Here is a 22,589-nt window from a genome sequence, read left to right as displayed (position 1 = left end):
TGCTGTTTTTTTCCTTCTGAGTGCCTTCTCTAGTTTTTGTTCACTTTCATCACCTTCAGGTACCTTCAGATATTTGCTTTTTACTCTTTGTTCAGAGTTGATAGTTATCTGTGAGAGGCTTGGTCTTATAGGAGTTCTAAGGAGATCTTTATTATCACTCTTCATTCATTCTTTTACTCAGTCAACTAACAGATACTTGTTTGGGGCTTACTTTATGTAAGCTGTGCAAAGCACTGACCAAACAAGAGAGATGTTGTACCCACCCTTATTAAGTTTAAATTCTAATAGAGAAGGAAGAAAGTAAATACCAATAAGATAATTACTAATTATGATAAGTACTATAGAGAAAAGAAATTGGGTGTTATCACAGAGTTAATAGTGTGGGGGATGGCTTTTAGAGTGGTCAAGGAAGGCCACCTCTGAGGAGATAATATTTAGATTGAGATTCTGGATACCTCTGTCTCAGAATTTCCGCATTTAGGTGTATACACATCAGGAATGTGTGTGTGTGCTTCCACCAAGAGAAATCTATTTTATTTTTTATTTACTTATTTTTAATTTTTGACCATACCTTGTGGCGTGTGGGAATCTTAGGTTGTTCCCTGGCCAGGGATTGAACCCATACTCCAATATTGGAAGGCATAGTCTTAACCACTAGACTGTCAGGGAATTCTCAAGAGAAATCTATTTTAAATATTAAGAGGAAAAGTAAATTTCCTGATGTGTGAAAAGTAAATTTTTGGGAGAGTGAAAGTAGGGAAGCCAGTCAAGAAGGTGCTGCTGTACTTCAGTTTAAAGATGTTCATGGCTTTGACAAAGGTTGTAGTCATGAGATGGAGAAAAATGAATAAATTTGAGAATGATTTAGTAAGTAGAACAGGAAAGACTTGGTGATGGGTTGGATAAGAGAAAAAGGTGGAGATGTAACCAGTTAGTAACCAGGTTAGACTGTACTTGGGAGTGTAAGGTACTTGTGAGAATCAGTAATTTGTTGAATTTGAAAAGCCTAAGAAATATCCAAGTGAAGATTTCATTCAGCAGTTGGAAATATGTCTCTGAAACTTAGAGGGTAGTCATGGGCCAGGCATGTAAATTTGGGAGCTGTTGGCTTATAGCTCATTTTTAAAGACCTAGGGCTGAATAAGACTGTCGAGGAAGATAATCCAGAGTTCAGGACAAGCCCTGGAGCACTTCGATATCTGGTAGAGGAAAAGAACCAGTAGAGGAGACATTCCGAGATGGCCGTTGAGGTAGAAGGGGAAAACCAGGACAGGGTGCTTGCTGCCTCAGAACCCAAGAGGAGCGTTTCAAGGAGTCAGCAAGGATGTCAGCTGCTGAGAGTGTGCATGAGCTCCTTCACCAGCAGAGGGCAGTAAAGACCATTTTGGGAGAGTTCAGGAAAAATTGAGACTAGATATTAGGGAGTGTGTGTGATTGAATTAATTTCTTTGCATCCCATGTCCATATTCTGTGATTTGCCTCACTGGTTGTAATTTTATGACGGAAAGGACTTTGTTTGCTTCAATGCCTTATCCCTGGGATCTAGAACAGTTTGAATGAGCCTTCTGTGGTAAATGTTTAGCTTTTTAGATTTCTATTCTCGCTATAGTTTCAGTCCAGTAAGTTGATTAAGATCTGGCCTCTTGGTTCAGGGGCAGCAAGCACCCTGTCCCCTCAGAACCTGTGGGGAATGGAAACAAACTCCATGAAGTATTTGGTTGGCCAAAAAGTTCGTTCAGGTCTTTCCATAGGACGCTATGAAAAACCCAAATGAATTTTTTGGCTAACCCAATATGATATGTTATGGACATAATTCTAACTACATACAAAGTGCTGTGGTAAGGCAGGGAATGTGGTCTAGAATTCTGCCTTGGCTGGGGAGGCACAGTTGGGGGCCTCTTTCTAGAAGTAGCAACATCTGAGTCATGCTTCAGAAGATGTACTGGAGTGGGCAAGGCATTCCTCATGGAGGGAAGCACAATTTGTTTTCCATGCATGTAATTTGGCTGATTTTTCTTCAGAAGGATCAGACTCAAATTCACTGCAGATCACGAAACATGACGTCTTATTGGCTACTTTAAAATCTAACCTGTCTGCTTTGGAGGACAAGTTTCTGAAAGATCCTCACTGGAAGATATTGAAACTCCTACGGGATGAAATTGCTAATAAGGCAGAATGGCCTCAAGACTCTATGGACATCACCTGGCATTTTACCTCCCAGACCTTACTGCTGCTGCTGTGCTTGAAGGAAACCATGCTCCGCCTGGCAGCTGATTTCAATCCAGGTAAACCCAACCCGAAGACCCCAGAAACTGCTCCTGCCCTGAGTCCGGACACGCTTAGCGTCTCCCAGCAAAAGACTGTCCAGTCAGTTTTGCAGTTTGTAGTGACCTTGGGTGTCTGCCCCTATCTCGTGCCTGGTGTTGGAGTCCCTCTAAGATACAGGACTGAGTTTGGGGCCGTTGTTCAGGACTTGGTGTGTCTCAGTGCTGCTCCCAGCGCAACCCGAAGGCTGTACACGAGCTGCAGGGTCCTCCTCAGTGTTGCTGAGCATGCGTCTCTGGGGAGCCTGGTTTTCTGCCGCCATTTTGGGGATATTGCAGCAGGTCTGTGCCAGCTGGGGTTCTGCCCAAGCAAGAGATCACCGCTGAGTCCTGAGGAAGAGGTAAGCATCCATGGAGAGAGAGAGAGTGTGTGAGAATCTATCTGTTTACTTGTGTGTGGTTGCTATAAGAGATCATCTCAGTTCTTTGGGAAAGTGCTGATGGAAAGACCTAGAATTTTTACTAAATGCCTAAGCATCTCTGGTGGATGGACGAATCTTTTTAGGGGGTTGGACCTTTCATTTATTAAATACGAGTCCTTTCACTCCTGAAGAGTCCATTTCACCTGTTCCCTTCTTTCCATTTTTTGAAACAGCTGTTGCAAGCTATTTCTTTGAATCTCTTTTTCTTTCCTCCTTTGTAAAATGTGTTTATTAATACCTGCCTTGAGAAAAAAAAACAATACCTACCTTGGAAGGTGACTGTGAGGATTAAGGATAATGTGAGTAAGTTACCTGGCCCAATACCCAGCAGTGCTCACCAAAAAGTTACTACTACTAATATTAATATTAAACTGTGTACGCCTCCTTCATTAAGTTCTTGGGAAGATTAAGTGAGATGAAGTATGCAAGCACTGGGTGCCCTGCACAATCCAGTCAGTGTTGTTTGTTACTATTAGGTGTTAAGGTTACAGGCCTGTGTTTTGTTGACAGTCAGTAGGGATTTGAGCATCTGGATGATAAAGTGATGTGAAGGATACAAAAGCATTAGATGTGGCCATTTTCTCAAACAGCTCGCGCAGTCACTGGGGAGACAAGACTCACAAGTGTAACATAACAGGGACCACGGCTTCCCCATGAGAGCACTGCCAGCCTTAGCACAGGAACCTAAACAGAAGACGCTGTTAAGGTATAAATGTAACCAGGGTCACATGCAGTGTAATTCCTTTGCTCCTGCATCCAGATTTTATCACATCCACTCACATCATCTTTCTGTCAACCTTTCTATGTCACCCTCCAACTTGTTCCTTTTCTGTTTTTTCTGCCTGTGCTCACAAAAGAAAATAAAATATTTAAAAGCCATTGTCACCTGAGTAGTCACATGAAATTATGGTCTCCTCCAGTGCCTTTATGTTTTGCGGAGCAGAGCTCTGTGCTCTTTACAACAAGGTGTGCGTCTTGACAGCTCTGTCAGTGCCTGTTGCCTGCACTTCCTTGAGATAAGGGGTCTGGAGCAGGTCTTTGACTATTGTTTGAGCTAAGCAGTACCCAGAGGTCTCAGGCAGAAGAGAGAAAAGAAAAGGGAAACAGAGAAAGGACCAAGTTATGGGGTGGAAGGAGAAGGGGAAACATGGTGGGTGGACAGTATGAAGCTGGACGAGTCCGGCAACGGCTCTTGCTGTGATCAGCATCTGCATCACAATTTACTAAATTGTAACGAGCAGAATTCTGAGTCTTGACTGTGAAGCTCCCAAAGGGGGTCAGTCTGTTGTGGCTTGGAGCAGGGACCCAATTAAATAGCACCCTCTGCTGCCCAAATTCTGAATGAATGAAAAGACTGTTAACAGAGTAAGAGATGACAAGTCAGAATGTCACCTTTATTACTCATCAAGGCAGAGCTGGAAGGTCTATAGAGAGAGACCCATGGGTCTCCTAACAGTGCATTCCACGAGATGCACTTCTCACCCAGTTTTAAAGGGTGCCAGAAAACTGCAGCTCCTTCTGTCCCAAAGCAGAGGACATGCCCCTGAAAAATCTGTGGCACAGAAGAGCAGAATAGACTGTGCGCTCACGCCCAAGAGACCGAAGAGGAGCAGGCTCCTCTGTGTGTGCCAGAACTCAGCAATCAGATGAATGGATGCAATCTCCTGCCCAGAAGTGGGTGAGGGAATGGAGAGGGGGCCAGGAGTGTTTCCTTATTATAGCATCCTCTGAATGGAAGGAAACCAAGAGGCAAAAGAATTAAAATGGATAACCAACAAGGACCTAGTATATAGCACATGGAACTCTTCTGAATGTTATGTGGCAGCCTGGATGGGAGGGGAGTTTGAGAGAGAATGGATGCATGTATAGAAATGGCTGAGTCCCTTTGCTGTCCACCTGACATTATCACTGCATTGTTAATTGACTATACCCCAATACAAAATAGAAAGTTAAAAAAAAAAAAGGCAAAAGAAGTCGGCCTCCTGCTCCCCTCACAAGCATCTTTGTTCACTGTTGCAGGACGTTACCTTCTATTGCTTGCCTGGTTTGTATCTCACAGAAGCCAAGGATGTGTTTCTTTTAGGTGTTAACTGAAGAAGAAAGAGCCCTATCGAGGAAGGCCCTAAGAGACATCTTGGATCAAGTGTATCAGCCATTAGCAGTCCGAGAATTACTTATCCTCCAGGGAGGACCGCCCCAGGTATGCCCGCCTGGGGACTCTTGTGGGTGAAGCTTTATTGATAGAGTGTAGCTTTATTGTAGAGTGTACTGTCTTCTTCTCTGGTAGCTCAGCAGTAAAGAATTTGCCTGCGATGCAGGAGACCCAGGTTTGATCCCTGGGCAGGGAATATCCCCCAGAGAAGGAAATGGCAACCCACTCCAGTATTCTTGCCTGGGAAATCCCATGGACAGAGGAGCCTGGCTGGCTACAGTCCATGGGGTCGCAAAGAGTTGGACATGACTGAGTGATTAAACAACTGTCTTCTCCTGGAAATTAGTCTAGTTGAATCCTGTTTCATCTTTTAGATTGTTAAATGGTTTTTGCTAAACTAAATTACACCAACCTCTGAGATAATTTTAAGGGATTTTTCTTTTAATGAAAAATTGACATTTTTCCCAATAATATTGTGATAATTTTTTAGGGCTTATGACAAAAATATATATTATTCATTCTCAAACTGGGTCTTTTTTTTAAACTAAAATTTGGCTATTTGACAGTATTCTTCTGGCAGAAGTATTTGGACATCTTATTCTTTGAATGAAGTATTTGAAGTCAAGGAATTAAAACTAGAGTTATTAATGGACTATTCTTAGATCTTTTTTTTTGGAAAACGTAATAGTATATATTCTACTCAGCATAATATAGTTTCTTTTTTCCTTAAAAGTAATTATTTATCAAAAATGATTCAATTTGGTGATGTAGCTGGAATTATCTATTTTTTTTTAGTACCTAAATGTTAGTTACGAGTTTAGGTGAGTAAAGCATGAAGGTCCAAAGGATGGGACTTCCCTGGTGGTCCAGGGGTTAAGACTCTGTGCTCTGAATGCAGAGGGTCTGGGTTCGATCCCTGGGCAGGAAACTAGATCCCACGTGCTGCAACTAAGGCCTGGTTCAGCCAAATAAATAAATATGTATTTTTTTTTAAAACATGAAGGGTCAAAGCAATTAACTGTAGGACCAGCTGAAGCTGACTGCAAAGACATCTCCTTGTTGAAGTCATTTTCATCTCATCCCTAGAATATTACTAGAGCCTCATGTTGGGACCCTCTTGCTCATGCTCCGCTTCTCTGAGTGAGTCCACATTTTGCCAGATGAAGCAAAATACATTATAAGGACATGATGGAAAGCAGAGGCTCAGGAGTTAGGCACACTGGAATTCAACCCCAGTGTGCAATTGTTTGAATTGGTAAGCCTTTCCATCCCTCACTTTTCTTACCCATAAAATGGGGATGACAACAGTACCTTCCTTATGAAGTCCCTTTTGAGATTGTGTGGCAGGGTGCTTAACCCAGTGCATGGCACATCAACCCCCTCAAATTTCTTTAATTATTAATAATTATAAAATAATTATAAAAGAACAGGCTAGTTGGGGTTAAATGTTTCCTGCACTAAGTTTTATGCTCACACAGTTAAACACAATGAATGACCACACTATAATTTGCACTCCAGCCCCAAATAAGGGACAGCAAGTATGTTTTGTTCATGGTGGTGCCACAGAACTCTCAAAAAGGAGTTCTTGAGGAAATCTAACTCTTCCTAAAACTGCTGTGTCAAACAGAATCAGAGTAGCTACGACCTTGGGGGCCAGGACAGGAGTGCCCTCTCACTGTTGTGGACTCTTCTCTTAGTGGTGAGTCTTCTTTGGAGCTGCATTTGATTGGAAGGACTGCGTTCAGATTGGTTACATGGATCTTGTGTCCCCCAAATCTATATTTTATTCACAAACATTTGTATATTTCTGGGTTTGAAATTTCACTTGATACTTTACTTGAAGAAGTTTCACTGTATTTTTACTTCCTTAAAAGTGAGGCTGAAGAAGATTTTATAAATGTTTACAAAAATTTTTTTTTTCTTTAATGAGATTTTTTTTTTTGCCATGATGGCTTTGCAGGATCTAAGTTCCCCAACATGGAATTGAACCCAGGCCATGGCAGTGAAAGTCGAAGGAATCCTAGTTGAAGGAATCCTAACACTGGGCCACCAGGGAACTCCCCCTTTCCCTTTTTTTTAAAAGAAAAAATTTTGCCCTTTTGAAGTCTGTATAGCGTACTAATGTTAATTATCAGTCTGACTCAGTATATTTGTATATTTATAATTTCTGTAAATCCTACCTGAAAAGAAAAAACATCCTATCCATTGCACTGACATTCATTCACACATTTCTCTTCGTTTTTCAGTCTTGCTCAGAAGGGAAGATGCAAGTTAGGTGTCGGGCCCCAGCTTGGCTCCGGCGTCTGTGTGGGCAGCTGCTCTCTGAAAGGTTGATGAGACCCAGCGGTGTTCAGGCAGTAGTCCGGGGCATTTTGGAAGGAGCAGGTGGTAAGAAATAGACGTTTGTTACTTTGGCATCCACTTTTCTTTATTAGTCTCTAGCTTTTGACTGTAAAACCTGATGGAGACAAGACTTTGTTTGTGCCTTTGTGGGGCGTGAGGATGTTAAACTTGAATGAACTCCTTTTCCAAAAAACTCACTTTCTTGCTGTTGCCCCCCAAAATAGTTGTGATACACTGCTCATGTTGCATAATATTGTCAGCTGTTTCAAATAAGGTATAATATCAGAGGAAAACATTGTACAGAAAGTTTAAGTAAACCCTGTAGAAACCATGAAATTCTCTGTGGAAAAGGCCAGAGGTCCTAAGAGTACTTCACCTCAGGACTTAAAATATAAAAGCATTCTCCTCAAGCTGGAGATACCCACGAGATACAAGCTTGGGAATGAAATTTTAGATTCGTTTCCAGTTATATTCTCTTAGAATATAAGAGAAGAAATGTTAATTATCATACTAAGTATGGTAGTAGTTTTTAATTTATATTTTTTGACTTTTAAACAAATTATATATGCACATAATTTAAAGAATAAATAGGTCTACAATGCTTTTAGGGAAAAATAGCAGTCCTTAGCTGCCTTCCACTCCATTTCCCATCCCCAGAAGCAGCCACTTGGAACATTTCGAGTGGATTTCTTCTGATATTTACCTCTCTTTTCTAACCATAATCTTTGCATTAAAAAATATTTCACTGGAGTGGATGTGCCTGGTAATTTTTGAATGGATAGCAGGCATTTTAATTTAACACTGCCAGATGCTATATTTTGTTGTGTTCCTTTGTTGGGCTTTGTGCTAGAATGCAGTTAGTTTTCTTGCTATCAGTTTGAGTCCTTCAATTCTGGCTCTTAAACCTTGTTACTGTGGGTGGATAACAGCCTTTAACCTAAGGTAATTTGGTACCAATGCTAAGGTAATACCTTTCTGGGATTTTACTTGATTCTGTATGTATTAAGAGGCTTCTCCATGCTCACTAGTAGGAACACTAACTATTCCAAGCCCTGCATGAACTCTGGAGATTGTTCTCCCTACTCCTTTCTGGTGTTTCTTGCCTTGGATTTCTCTCTCTCTGTTGCTTTTCCTCTCTCTCAACACACACACACACACACACACACACACACACACCATACTCTGCAGAAGACTTGAGAGAGGATTCCTCTACTGATCTCTGGAGTTGCCTATTTGTGTAGCTTTCTCCTCTCTGCTGTTTTACCCTGAAAGCTCTAGCTGTGTTGATGTCCCTGAATTCTGAACTGTGTTTCTTCTTTAATTCAGCAACATAGCAGGGTTCATTGGGTTCTCCTTTACCTGTGGTGTGGCCTCAAAACTCTCTAGGGACTTGCCTTGGCCGTCCAGTGGTTAAGACTCCCAGTGCAGGGGCACTAGGTCAGTCCCTGGTCAGGGAACTGAGTTCCTACATGCCTCATAGTATGGACAAAAAAATTAAAAAAAAAAAAAAAATCCTCTCTCAAGGTAGTAGGCTAGGGTGTTCATGGGGCTCACCTTGTTTGCTCCCCTTCTCTTGGGACCAGTGTCTTGGGCTGCTTTTGTCCAGTGTCTGAAAGCCACCGTTTACATGTTTTTTCTAAGGGGGTAAGGTAAATCTGATACCTGTTACTCCGTAACTCTAGTTTAAGGCAGTTTGAATGACAGGATGCATACAAAGAGACAGAATAATAGAAATATTAATCATTTAAAACATGTCAGTAATAAGCACAAAGAAGAAACTAGTGTTCAGATAATATGAATACTCTCATTACAATGGTTAAGTGCTATTTTTTCCTCGGAACTTGCCAGAGACAAACATCAAAAGGAAAGTATGAAGAGGTAGTTTATCTTACAGAAGAAATTAGCAACTTTCAATAGGGAAAAAGATAGTTTCTCCTCTAATTTAAGGACCTTATGTGGTGAGGTGCTATGAATTTTTGATGTCTGTATCCATTGCTGACAGCCGGCGCGGCTGGAGGGAGTGATGCTGAGGCCACAGCTGCTGACTGGAAGAAGTGTGACTTGATTGCAAAGATTTTAGCTTCTTGTCCCCAGCAGTCTCTTTCACCAGAGGATTATTATAGAGATATCTGCCCCCAGGTAAATCATGTTTCTTTTGTCTGTTTGAGGATTATCTGCTTATTTATAGAAAGAGGACTTTTAATGTTCACCTAATATTGAGTTAGGGGCTTTTCCAGTGGCTCAGCGGTAAAGAATATGCCTGCAGTGCTGGAGACGCAGGTTTGATCCCTGGGTGGGAAGACCCCCTTGGAGAAGGAAATGGCAGCCCACTCTGGTATTCTTGCCTGGAAAATCCTGCCTGTCCATGGTGTTGTAAAGAGTCAGATACGACTTAGTCACTAAACAACAACAACAGTATTGAGTTAAAACAATATAATGTTTATTATTCAGTGAAGGACTTTCTTAATAACATTAAAAACCTGTGGGAGAGACTGATCTGTTAGGCTTCCCTGATGGCTCAGTTGGTAAAGAATGCAGTGCAGGAGACCCCTGTTTGATTCCTGGGTCAGGGAGATCCCCTGGAGAAGGGATAGGCTACCCACTCCAGTAGTCTTGGGCTTCCCTTGTGGCTCAGCTGGTAAAGAATCTGCCTGCAGTGCGGGAGACCTGGGTTTGATCCCTGGTTTGGGAAGATCCCCTGGAGAAGGGAAAGGCTGCTGCTGCTGCTGCTGCTGCTGCTAAGTCGCTTCAGTCGTGTCCGACTCTGTGCGACCCCAGAGATGGCAGCCCACCAGGCTCTGCTGTCCTTGGGATTCTCCAGGCAAGAATACTGGAGTGGGTTGCCATTTCCTTCTCCAGTGTATGTAAGGCCCCATTACTGTAGCCTACCAGGCTCCTCCGTCCATGGGATTTTCCAGGCAAGAGTACTGGAGTGGGGTGCCATTGCCTTCTCCGAAGGGAAAGGCTACCCACTCCAGTATCCTGGCCTAGAGAATTCCGTGGACTGTATCAATGGGATTGCAAACAGTCAGACACGACTGAGTGACTTTCACTTTCACTTTCATCATTAGTAACTGACTAGCTTGCCCTCAAAACTGGAATATGAAGCTATAGTTTTGTCATATTTATTATCTTTTCTGTGTTTTTAATTATTTTTGTAAAAATATGTAGTAAATAAAAAAGGTTAATTAGCATGGTATACAATTTTAAAAAGGACAAAGGAATAAGTGGAAAAATAAGTCTCTCTCCTCTCTCTGTACCAGTTTCTTATTTATTTTGCAGAGACAATCTGTGAATCATGTGTATACAATTATATGTGTATATATTTGTTTTTATATTCTAATTTTTACCCAAACGATAATATGCTGCACACACTATTTTTTGGTTTTGCTTTTTTCACTTAACAATGTACCTTGGAGATCATTTCAATTAAGCAGTCTCATTCTTTTTCTTGGGTGCATAGTATTTCATCATATTACTTACCATAATTTATTTAACCGGCTTCCTGTTAATGGACATTTAAGTTGTTTCCATTGTTTTGCTGTTACAATGCTCCAGTTAATAGGGAAAATTTTTAGAATTGAAATGATTGGCTTAAAGAGTATATGTATTTAAATTTTTGATTGATATTATATATGTATTTGTTTTCCCACACCTTTGCCTACACAGTGTGTTACAAAACTTTTCTTGGTTAATCTGGTAGGTGAAAATGTGGAAGGAGTGTTCTTAGTCACCATTCCACGTGCTTTTAGATGTAAGATATGCCTTTTGGAGTACAGTGTAAAGAAAGTCATTCAGCTGTTATGCTGGTCTTCATGTTCTCATGGGGAAGCATGCATGGGAGCAAATATGATGTAAAATCTTACACTGGAAGATATTGAGTAGAAATTATCTTACAGGATAAAGTTATTTGTAATGATGAGTAAATATTTTCTAAAACTAGTAGCTATAATTTTGGCACTTAAGGAAATAAGACCATCAAGTCATAGGTTTTAGTCTTGCTGAGCTTGTTTTTGGCAGCATCACAGGTCACATACAGTTTTGGGACAGCAGATTCTCCTGTCTACAAAACGTTTGAGTCACTTTTAAGCCAGGAACAGAATGCACTTTTCTGTTGGGTATTTAGACTCAAACATTAGAGATCAGTGGTTTTTTTGTTTGTTTGGTTTTTGTTTTTTAATGTTTATTTTTTGAGAATAAAGTAGACCCTTGGTCAGATCTGACAGGCTCTTCAGAGTCTGAATATATTTATATGCCTTGACCCCATAATTCCTATTTATCATAGTAAAATTTGGGGGGAAAGCTGAATATCTGGAAATAATATTTTTGAGGAATTTATAACAATATGAGAAGGTTTTAGCAATACACAAAATTGAATATTAAGTATGGTCTCAATTGAAAAGAGGAAAGAATTATATGAGGAACATGTTGGAAAAAATACACCAAAAGTGTTTGTAGTAATTTGGAATTTAATTTTTTTTCTTAAAAATTATTCTCCAAATTTTCTACAAATAGCACATATTTTATAAATCTGATAAAATTGTTTAACAAAAACATAGCTCTTTCAGTTCTCATACCCTTTGGTACTGGGTTGTTAAATTAATAAAAAGAAAACAAAACAGTTCTGTTGAATCAGTGTTGCTGCAGTGAATTTGTTTTTTGGTGTTAAGAAATTCATGTGTAATGTGTTCTTTTCTTAGTTATTATAGTGCTTCTTACAAAGAGCCTGGTATTTACCTTATGGAATTTTTCCTTTAGATTTTGGATTTATTTCACTTTCAAGATAAATTGGCAGCTCGACAATTTCAGAGAGTTGCCACCACAACCTTTGTAACTATGTCAAGAGAACAGCCACAACTGGCAGCCAAGTACCTGCTTCAGCCCATGTTAGCTCCTCTTCATCGATGTTTAAATACAGCAGGTAAACAAGGAAGTCGGGTGGTTTGGGGTCCCTCTAAAGGACCTTCTTCCGTGTTTTGGATTTAAATGACTTAAGTCTACGTAGTTTAGTGTCTTTTGTTTTTTTCTCCTCAACTTTTTAGTTTGAAAAATCCACTTCGTGAAAGTTCTAATAAGAATACGTTGTGTCATCCCTATACTTCACATAATTAACATTTTGACATATTCACTTTCTCTTTCTCTCTTCCTACACACATACATATTTTTTTTCCTGAAGCATTTGAGAGTTAGTTGCAGACATCCTCTAATATATAGACTTTATTCAGATTTCTTACTTATCCAAAGAATTTCCTTTATATGTTTTTTTAAAATTACATTGCATTTACTTGTTACATTAATTCTTTAATGTACAATAGATCCCTAATGGTCTTTCACTCTGACACTTTTGAAGCCCAGGTTATAGACTGTTCTTTAGTTTGTATTTGTCTAATTGTTTCCTCGTGATTAGATCCAGGTTAAACATTTTGGCAGGAATACTGTATACGGTTTTATTTTTTAGTCCATCAGATTATGGACACATGCCATCAATTTATTCCATTAGTAAAGTTAAATGTGATTATTTGATTAAGGTGGTAGCAACCAGATTTCTCCACTGTAAAAATACCTTCCTCCTTTTTGAATTAATAATAATCTATGGGATGGTCGACATATGAGACAGTGTGAATATCCTGTTTCTTTATACTGTGTCCTTCATACTGTGGTTTGGTATCCCCTGATAATTTCTGCCCCTAAAATGGTGACGTTCTATTTTTTTTTTAATTGTTTCTATTTTGTTAGTTGATATTCTTCTGTAAGGAAGAGCTTTTCTTTTCTCCTGGCTTCATCTCTTTAAAAAAAAAATTTATTTAAATACCCATAGAGATTCAGATTCTTCTTGAAGTGGATGACTGAATATTCCTATATTCATTTTGATGCTCAGATTTTCCCAGATTTGGCCAGTGAGTTTAAGTGTGTGTGTGTTTTTTATTTTTAATTGGAAGATAATTACTTTACAGTGTTGTGTTGGTTTCTACCCTACAACAACAGGAATCAGTCATAACTGTATATATATATCTCCCCTCCCTCTTGAGCCTCTCTCCCTTGTGTTTTAATGTCTTTTAACCACTTCCCTCTGTATATTTTCATGCTTTATTGAGGTTAGTGCTAGGATACAGAGTATCATTTCAGCATTTTTAGTGGGTTTTTAAAAAAACAAAAACCTTTCCATAATAGTATTTTCTGAGGTTAAAAATAAAGAGAAATATTGATGTGTGGTTAAGCTCAGTTTAGTTCTGTGTAGACTTTGTATTGAAGTCATTTATAGTATAAATGTTTCTGAGTGTATGTAGAGGGGTTTAAGTTCAGTTCAGTTCAGTCGCTCAGTCATGTTCAACTCTTTGCCAACCCATGGACTGCAGCATGCCGGGCCTCCCTGTCCATCACCAACTCCTGGAGTTTACTCACACTCATGTCCATTGAGTCGGTGATATCATCCAGCCATCTCATCCTCTGTCGTCCCCTTCTCCTCCCGCCTTCAGTCTTTCCCAGCATCAGGGTCTTTTCAAATGAGTCAGTTCTTCGCATCAGGTGGCCAAAGTATTGGAGCTTCAGCATCAGTCCTTCCAGTGAATATTCAGTGGGTGAGAATAAAGAAAGCCTAATTCTTATGCTAGTAAAGCTTCACCAAATTGAGCTTTGGTGAAGTGAAACTTGTGATTATTCAAACATGATAAACATGATATTTGAATAAATAATTAAAATTCCTTTATGTATTTAATAGAAATCTAGTCTGGGATTAGTGTATTCCTCAAAAAATGACTCAAAAAATGAAGTATTATTTCTATTGGCACTTGTCATTAAGGCCTAGGACTTCATTTATATCTAATTTCATGTGAGACCATACCTCATTCCTAATCTATTTATCTTCTTGCCTGTGACTGACCAGGTATTTCCTTTAGTCTGGAGCAGTTGTTCTCAGTGTGTGGTCCCAGGACCAGAAGCATCAGCATCACCTGGGAATTTATTAGAAATACAACTTTTTGGGCTCTGCCTCAGACCTACAGAGTTAGAAACTCTGATGTTGGGCCCAGCACTGTTTTGACTGGCCCACTAGGTAATTCAAGTGTGTGTTACAGTTTGAACCCTGGTCTAGAGCACTAGGGCTTCCCAGGTAGCTCAGTGGTAAAGAATCTGCCTGGAGTGCGGGAGTCCTGGGTTCAGTCCCTGGGTTGGACAGATTCCCTGGAGGAGGGCATGGCAACCCACTCCAGTATTCTTGCCTGGAGAATCCCATGGACAGAGGAGCCTGGCGGGCTATAGTCCATGGGGTCGCAAGAGTCAGACATGACTGAGTGACTGACACTACTGCTAGAGCACTACGCTTGGGAGACCTAGATTCAGTCCAGTTGTGGGTCAGTTATGTCCTGGGCCTTGTTCATTCATTCAAAGAATATTTATTTGGCATCTCTTTACCAGGCATTCTCATGCGTTAGGTTACATCTGTAATGCCAGCTACATGTTTTGCATATAACATCTGTTGATAACAAAAAGGACTGAGTTAGAATATGACTGATCTTATACGTAAACCCTATCATTGCCACTGGAAAAACAATCTAATGTATATGCTTTCTTATTTTGTTTTTCATATTGCAGCACATTTTTTAGGGATATGTAGCAAGAATGATGAATTACCATATTTTATCAATTCCAAGATGCACTGTTTTTTCACATTAAAAAAACTTTATTTTGGAAATCTCTTTCACATTGTAGCAACTCTTAATATCTAGATGCGTCTCACTATCATTGTTGGCCAGGTAGCAACTGTGGTATTGTCTGTGCCTGCAAGTGAGTGTTAAAACTTGTAGAATGGATGTCAGTGAATTTGAAGAAAATTGTGATGACAGTAATAAAGCCAAGGGCTCTTGAGGATATCACATCGCTGTACTCTGTGGCTCGAAGGGCAATATATTATGGCACAACACAGATACCTAAAATGTTTCAGAAGAGTTCAACACTAATTAATGTGAAGTTTTAATTCTTTATCCTGTTTATTCCAATTATTTAGCTTTTATCAGGAATGATAGGGACTTCCCCTGGTGGTACAGTGGCTAGGGCTCCATGCCTCCATTGTAGGGGGCACAGATTCAATCCCTGGTCAGGGAACTAAGATCCTGTATGCCATGCAGAATAGCAAAATATAACAAAACTGTATAAAATAAATCTAAGTTCTCTTAATACTTTTTTTTTAAAAAGCTCTGTTTTAAAAGTTGAGCTTTTAAATTTTAAATTTTTAAAATTTAAATTTTTTTTTAAATTTTTATATTTTTAAAATTTAAATTAAAAAAAAATTAAAGTTAAATTTTTATATTTTTAAAATTTTAAATTTTATAGGGAAATTTTCAAATACATGTACAGAGATTAGTGTAATGAACATTTGTGTACCAGTAACTCAGATACAACTATTGATTCTGCCATTGTCATTTAATTTAATCTCCAACTTCCCATTCATTAATTTAAAATTAGAATTCTAAGTGATAATGTTTCATAGGTTACCTGGAAGTGCTTTTTTTTTTTCTTTCTTATTGATACATAAAATAACAATGCATGTTTGTAATCAGTGAAACATTCTGTGAAATATTGTATTTCATTGGTCCTGTGTTTTAACCATGTTGATTTTCTAATTTTAGCTGTTACTTCACAAACTTTCTAGTAAAACATTTTTCCTTAGGCCCATTGAGATGCTGAGCATGAGTAATTTTGTTTTTTGTCCTTTAGAGATTCCAGAGAGTGACATGGTGCCAGGGACCATTTTGGTGACAGAAGAACAACTTAGTAGATGTATTGAGGATATATATAAGGTTGGTAATTTAAGTCACTGATATTTTTAGTTAATATTTGTACTTAGTCTTTTAAAATAATTTTGTTTTTTAAACTGATACTTTAAGATTAGAATTACTAATCTTAAATTCCAAACCATCAAAATCTTTTTACTTTGAAAATTAGAAACTATAAGCTGTTAATTTTATCATTTACTTTGAATCTTAAGCAGTTCAGATTCTTCTAAGTGCATATGCCACTGATGAAAGCATATGCCACTGATGAAAGCATATCCTTAGAAGAAATTGACAAAGGCATTTGCAATACTGTAGGCTTTCTAAACATGTATGATAATATTGAATCTACTTTATAATTTTTGATAGAATCGTCATCATGAAGAAGTAAGTTTGAGTAAATGAGTTATGGAAATGACTTCCTAAATATACAGTAAAAGTGAAAAAATATTTATACAAATTATGTGTTCTCTATGAGTACAATCTTAAATATATATGAAATACATATTTTTGACAAAAATGAAATCCATTACTGTTAGGCCCAGATGACATTGGGGTAAAGACTCTTCTTTAAAGTTTATTTCAGTACATTTATAATGATATCATACTATTAAAAACACTTACAAGAGTAAATAGCTTTCAGAATTATATTTCATGTAAAAAGGTACAGCTGCATTGGGAATGTAGTTTGGCAGTTCCTTAAAAAGTTAAACATGGAGTTATCATAGGACTGAACAATTCCACTCATAGTTATGTACCCAAGTGAAGTGAAAATATGTTCATATGAAATCTGTAGGCACATGTTTATAGCATCATTATTCATACTAGCTCAACTGGTAAAGAATCCGCCTGCAATGCGAGAGACCTGGGTTCAATCCCTGGGTTGGGAAGGTCCCTGGAGAAGGGAAAGGCTGCTGCTAAGTCGCTTCAGTCGTGTCTGACTCTGTGCGATCCCACAGACGGCAGCCCACCAGGCTCCCCCGTCCCTGGGATTCTCCAGACAAGAATACTGGAGTGGGTTGCCATTTCCTTCTCCAATGCATGAAAGTGAAAAGTGAAAGTGAAGTTGCTCAGTCATGTCTGACTCTTTGCGACCCCATGGACTGCAGCCTACCAGGGATTTTCCAGGCAAGAGTACTGGAGTGGGGTGCCATTTGGACACAACTGAGCTTTCTTCTTCTATTCATAATAGCCAAAATGTGAAAACAACTGAGATGTCTATCAGTTGATGAATGGATTAATAAGTGTGATATATTCATATAATGGAATATTTTTCATCCCATAAAAAGGAATGAAGTATGGATATACATGTTTCAGCATGGATGAGCACTTTAAAATTGTGATTTTTTAATTTTTAAAGAAACTAGATACAAAAGACTATCCATCATGTGATTCCACTTAAATGAAATGTTCACACTAGGCAAATTCACAGACACAGAAAGTAGATTAGTGGTTGCCAGAGGCTGGGTCTGGGGAATTAGGAGTGGCTGATAATGGGAATGGAGTTTCTTTCTGAGGTAAGGAAAATGTTCTGGAGTTAAATAGTGGTGATGGTTGTGCAATTTTGTGAAAATACTAAAGATCACTGAATTGTACATTTCAAGAGTGAATTTTATGGCCTATGAATTTAATTTCAATAATTAAATAATTTTATTCCAAATTTATTTCTTTTTTATGGCAGTGAATTAAACATTTTAGAGTAAATTTTAAAAATTTTAATTTGTAGTGAAATGGTTCAAACAAACCAAAAAATTATGACGAATCAAACCTTTATGCACCCACTACTCTGCTTAAAAAAATTATATGTTACCAGTTCAGTTGAAATCTTCTGTCAGCCCATCCCTGATCACATTTCCCTTGCTCCTCACCCTAAGGGATCACTATCCTGAATTTGTATTTATTTTTCCTTAAGCTATTTTTGGTATGGTTGTGCATGATTTTATATTTTATTTAACTGGCATTGTAATATATATATATGTATGTATAAATTAAATCCATTCATTTCCCCTTCCAGATATTATTCTACTTTATGATCATATCATCTGTTTGTTTATTCTTCTCTTGATGGATGGACATTTGAGTTGTTTCTAGGGAGTTTTGTCTATCTGTTGGGTGCATTGTGGTTTTAGTTTGTAGCTAGTTCTCTTACTAGTGAGGTTAAACATTTTTTTGTCTTTTGGTTCATTCATATTTTCTCTTCTTTAACTTGCCTGTTCATATATTTTACCCATTTTAATAATTATTTATCTCTTTAAAATATTTTTAGAATAAATTTTTTTTATAAAACAGCCTTATTGAAATATACTTTACAGATCAAAAAATAATGTTTTAAGTATATGACTCAGTGATTTTTCGGTAATTTTACAGAGTTGTGAGACTCATCACAGTGCAGTTTTAACATTTCTGTCATCCCAGAAAGATCCATTGTGCCTACGTATAGTCTCTTTTTGTTCCCACCTCTAATCCCCAACAACCACTAATCTGCTCTATATCTCTGTGGATTTGCCTTTTGTGAATATTTTATATGAGGGAATCATGCAACATGTGTTCTTTTGTGACTGGCTTCTTTTTCTCTCTTAGCATCATGTTTCTGTGGTTCATCCAGGTTGTTGCATGAGTTAGCATTTTGGCCCTTTTTATTGTAAGTAAAATATTTTAACTTATGAATATTTAACATACTCTATTTGTCGTCAGTTGATGGTCTTTTGCATTCGAGTAAATCTTTTTTTTAGACAACTTTATGTGGTATATTTTACATAATATACATTTACCCATTTACAGTGTGCAAATCAATGGCCTTTTAGAATATTCACAGATATGTGCAGCTGTCATCACAGTCAACTTTAGGACATTTGTTACCCCAGAAGAAATCCACACCACTCCCCATAACCCAGCCCTAGGCAGCTGCTAATCTACTTTCTGTCTGTATAGATTAGCCTCTTCTGAACACTGCATATAAATGGAATCATACAGTATGTAGTCTTTTGTGATGACTTTCTTGCTTCCCTGATAGCCTAGTTGGTAAAGAATCTGCCTGCAATTCAGGAGTCCCTGGTTCAATTCCTGGGTTGGGAAGATCTGCTGGAGAAGGGAAAGGCTGCCCACTCCAGTATGCTGGCCTGGAGAATTTCATGGACTGTATAGTCCATAGGGTTGCAAAGAGTCGGACACAACTCAGTGACTTTCACTTTTACTTTTCTTTCACTTAAAATGATGCTTTAAAGGTTCATCTCTATTATAGCATGAAGCAGCACTTCACTCCTTTTCATTGCTGAATAGTATTCTGTTGTAGGTTGTACCTTATTTTGTTTATCCATTCACCATTTGGTGGAAATTCGGGTTGTTTCTACATTTTGGCTATTATGAATAATGCTGCTCTGGACATTCATGTATAAGTTATTGTGTGTCCATACGTTTTCATTTCTCATCCCTGGAAGTGGAATTGCTGTATCGTATGGTAATCCTGTGTTTTAATCATTTGAGGTACTGTCAGATCATTTTCCAAAGTGTCTATACCATTTTACATTACTCCCAGCAGTGTATAGGGGCATAAAGTTAATCCTAGGTCATGTTCTTTCTGATAAGAAGGCAGATGTGGACTTCCCTGGTGGTCCAGTGATTAGGACTCTGCACTTGCAATGTAAGGGGCTAAGGTTCAATCCCTGGTCGGGAAACTATGATCCCAAATGCCATGTGGCATGGCCAAAAAAACCCAAGAGGAAGGCAGATGCTTTTAGTTTGGTTTGGTTTACACTTTATGTGTGATACTAATAAATTGGTAGATATAAACACATGCTGCTTAAAAATTCAAAACTCATTCTCTGTAACAGTCACTTTTTACTAAAGTTTTACGTTTACTACCCTTTTGTTAAATTTTGCAGTTGAAAAAAGTAGAGTATAACCTTCATAGCATTGACCTGGCACACAAGTACAGAATTAAATTGTTCATGGATAAAACAAGACATGATGATTTAGTGGCTATAATACTGTTTGTTTGTTTTTATTTAATGCCTCATTTAGAGACTTATGAAAAGGAAGTTCTTATATCCTGTTCTACCTGTTAGTAGGCAAGTACTTTTCAGATAACATGAAGACAAGAAATTATACAACAGTCTAGAAAGCAGACGTTCTGAATTAGAGAATAAGGCCCAAATAACTTTTAGAAAGATTATCTTCAGTCATATTCCAGCTAAGAAATTCTATGATTAAAAATAGTAAAATAGCCAGGTGTGGAATGTTAGAAAGACTTGAAAGTGCTGGTAGGGATAGGACTAATTTTGACTAAACTTTGGTGCAAACTCCTCATAGTGTTCAGTAGAAGTCAATAAATTGCTTTTAAAAGAAAAAGAAAGCATGACAACTTCTTTCTGGCAGGTGAATTAGCCTCTAAAACTCAAAGAGATGGAGAAATAGTGAGTCCTGTCCATTTCTCCTATTCTTGCCCCCCATGAGGGGGGAAAATCCCCTCATAGCTCAGTGACAGTTGAGTGAAATAAAAGCTTCCTGAAGAGACAGGCAAAACATTAGTTTGCTGTAGACACTTGATTATGCACAAGGACTGGGACCGTCTTGAAAGCAGGAAGGGGTACAGAAGGGTAATTATTCCCTTTACAAGGTTTTGGCAGCTCAGCTGCAGAGGGAAAACAGAGGAAATGTGTATGTTGGAGGAAAATGGTAAACATGGTGTAAAATTGAGCAACAAAGAGTATGTTGTCTTTATTAACTTTCTGCTAATACTAAATTATAGAGTACAGCTCAAAGGCAGGAAATAAGGAAAACATCTGGGGTGGTTGAATTGATCCAGCAACTCACTCGGAAACAAGAGAGGGTGCAAGAGGGTGTTTTAATTTTAGAGAGGCATTTGGGAACAATGCCAGCTCTGGTGTTCGCTCTCTTTCTCTTGTTTCTTTTTAACAGACTAATTGAGATGGCACTCACATACCACACAGTTTACCCATTTGCATGCTCGGTTCAGTTTTTTTTGGTATATTCACAGTGTTGTGCAGCCATCACCACAATCTAAGTTTAGAATATTTTTATGCCCCTAAAGAATTCCATATCTATTAGCTGCTACCTCCCATTCTCCTCCCTTTGCCCCTAACCGTAGGTGACCACTAATCTACTTTCTATTTCTATAGATTTGCCTCTTCTGGATATTTTATGTAAATGAAATTATATAATATGTGATCTTTTATAATTGACTCTTCAGTGTTTGATCGTTTTTTAAAAAATATTTATTTGGCTTTGACTTATGTTTCCCTCATGGCTAATGAGGCATACTTCCCTGGTGGCTCAGTGGTAAAGAATCTGCCTGCAGTGTAGGAGACACAGGTTCAATCCCTAGGTCAGAAAGATCCCTGGGAGAAGGAAATGGCTACCCATTCCAGTATTCTTGCCTGGGAGATCCCGTGGACAGAGGAGCCTGGGAAGTTACAGTCCATGGGGTCGCAAAAAGAGTCAGACCCAACTTAGCAACTAAATGACAACAACATGGCTAATGATGTTGAACAGCCTGTCATGTGCTTATTGGCCATTTGCATGACTTCCTTGGAGAAATTTCTATGAAGAACCTTTGCCTATTTTTAAATTGAGTTATTATCTTTTTGTTATTGGTGGGTTGTGGAGTGGGACTCACTGTCACCAGCAGCTTTCCCTGAAGAAATCCTCCTCATCAGTCTCTTCTCGGTCTCCACACCTTTGATCTTTCCTTCCCTCTTTCCGAATGAGGAGTTTTTTTACAGTCTTGATCGCATCATAGTCTGGTGTTTTACTTTGGAGTTTTAAGTCCATTTTATCTTGTTGTTTTACTTGACATTTCCAATTTAACATCCTGTGTCACCTATGTTATGACAGATGTCCAGCTGGCTGCCCTTTTAGTCTTACTCAGAGTCCCTTAGTCCTCAGAGCCAGTTTCATCTCTGCTTTATATGCAGTCCTGATCAGACTGGTTATCTTTTAAAGACCACAGCAGAATTAGAAGTAACAGAAGTTAGACTGACTAAGGCACAGTGACAAGAACATAGAAGATCAAGAAAGGAGACTCAAAAATATACCCCCAAAGGGTATATAATCAGTTGAAAAACAAGTATTTTGTGTTCAGTGTACTTTGTTTAAGAAGGCAAGGGTTACACACAATTCATCTTAGCTATAATTCTTTCCAAAATTGTTAGAATATAATACATTTTGGTATTTAAAGGAATCAGCTACCAGCTCTCTGAATGAAAATTTTATGGCAGGAACAATGACAAGGCCTGCTTACACTTGCATCCTTCACATACAGCACGGGCTGGAGCTGGGTGACCCTTGTGGGCAGGTGGAAAGTTCTTAGCAGTACAGGTAGTATATATACAGGTGCTGGTTGAGCTAAAGTGGAAACTCCGCATAGCCACTTGTACTTAATCTGCATAAATAATTCTTCTCATTTCTATGTGTGTGCTTTATTTCTGGTAAAATTAAGCTAAAAAAGGTATATGCCTCTCAAATAGCTTTTAGTTCAGTGGCATCCCTTTCTGTCTCCTGCCTCTGAGTGTCTGGAGCCTGATCTCTAAAATGTTTATGTTCTTTTGTCCTCCCTGGTATG

At 38.5% G+C, this 22,589-nt stretch overlaps 1 protein-coding gene across 4 annotated transcripts in view; it reads left to right on the top strand.

Annotated features, from left to right (window-relative positions):
- The window catches only part of TANGO6 (transport and golgi organization 6 homolog), a 184,672-nt gene that overhangs the window by 10,933 nt on the left and 151,150 nt on the right, over nucleotides 1-22,589 (top strand). The window contains exons 2-7 of one of the 4 annotated variants that reach the window (XM_081512685.1): nucleotides 2,022-2,665; nucleotides 4,830-4,946; nucleotides 7,145-7,286; nucleotides 9,244-9,380; nucleotides 12,000-12,162; nucleotides 15,954-16,036. In XM_081512685.1, coding sequence (XP_081368811.1) covers nucleotides 2,022-2,665; nucleotides 4,830-4,946; nucleotides 7,145-7,286; nucleotides 9,244-9,380; nucleotides 12,000-12,162; nucleotides 15,954-16,036 — 1,286 coding nt within the window. The remainder of the gene's footprint in view (nucleotides 1-2,021; nucleotides 2,666-4,829; nucleotides 4,947-7,144; nucleotides 7,287-9,243; nucleotides 9,381-11,999; nucleotides 12,163-15,953; nucleotides 16,037-22,589) is intronic. The other 3 variants (XM_081512686.1, XM_081512687.1, XM_081512688.1) reach the window with 3 other exon arrangements.

Source organism: Giraffa tippelskirchi, chromosome 7 (assembly GCF_054371585.1).
Source record: "Giraffa tippelskirchi isolate mGirTip1 chromosome 7, T2T-mGirTip1v1.2.pri, whole genome shotgun sequence".
NCBI lineage: Eukaryota > Metazoa > Chordata > Mammalia > Artiodactyla > Giraffidae > Giraffa > Giraffa tippelskirchi.
This window is presented reverse-complemented; position numbering and strand designations above follow the sequence as displayed.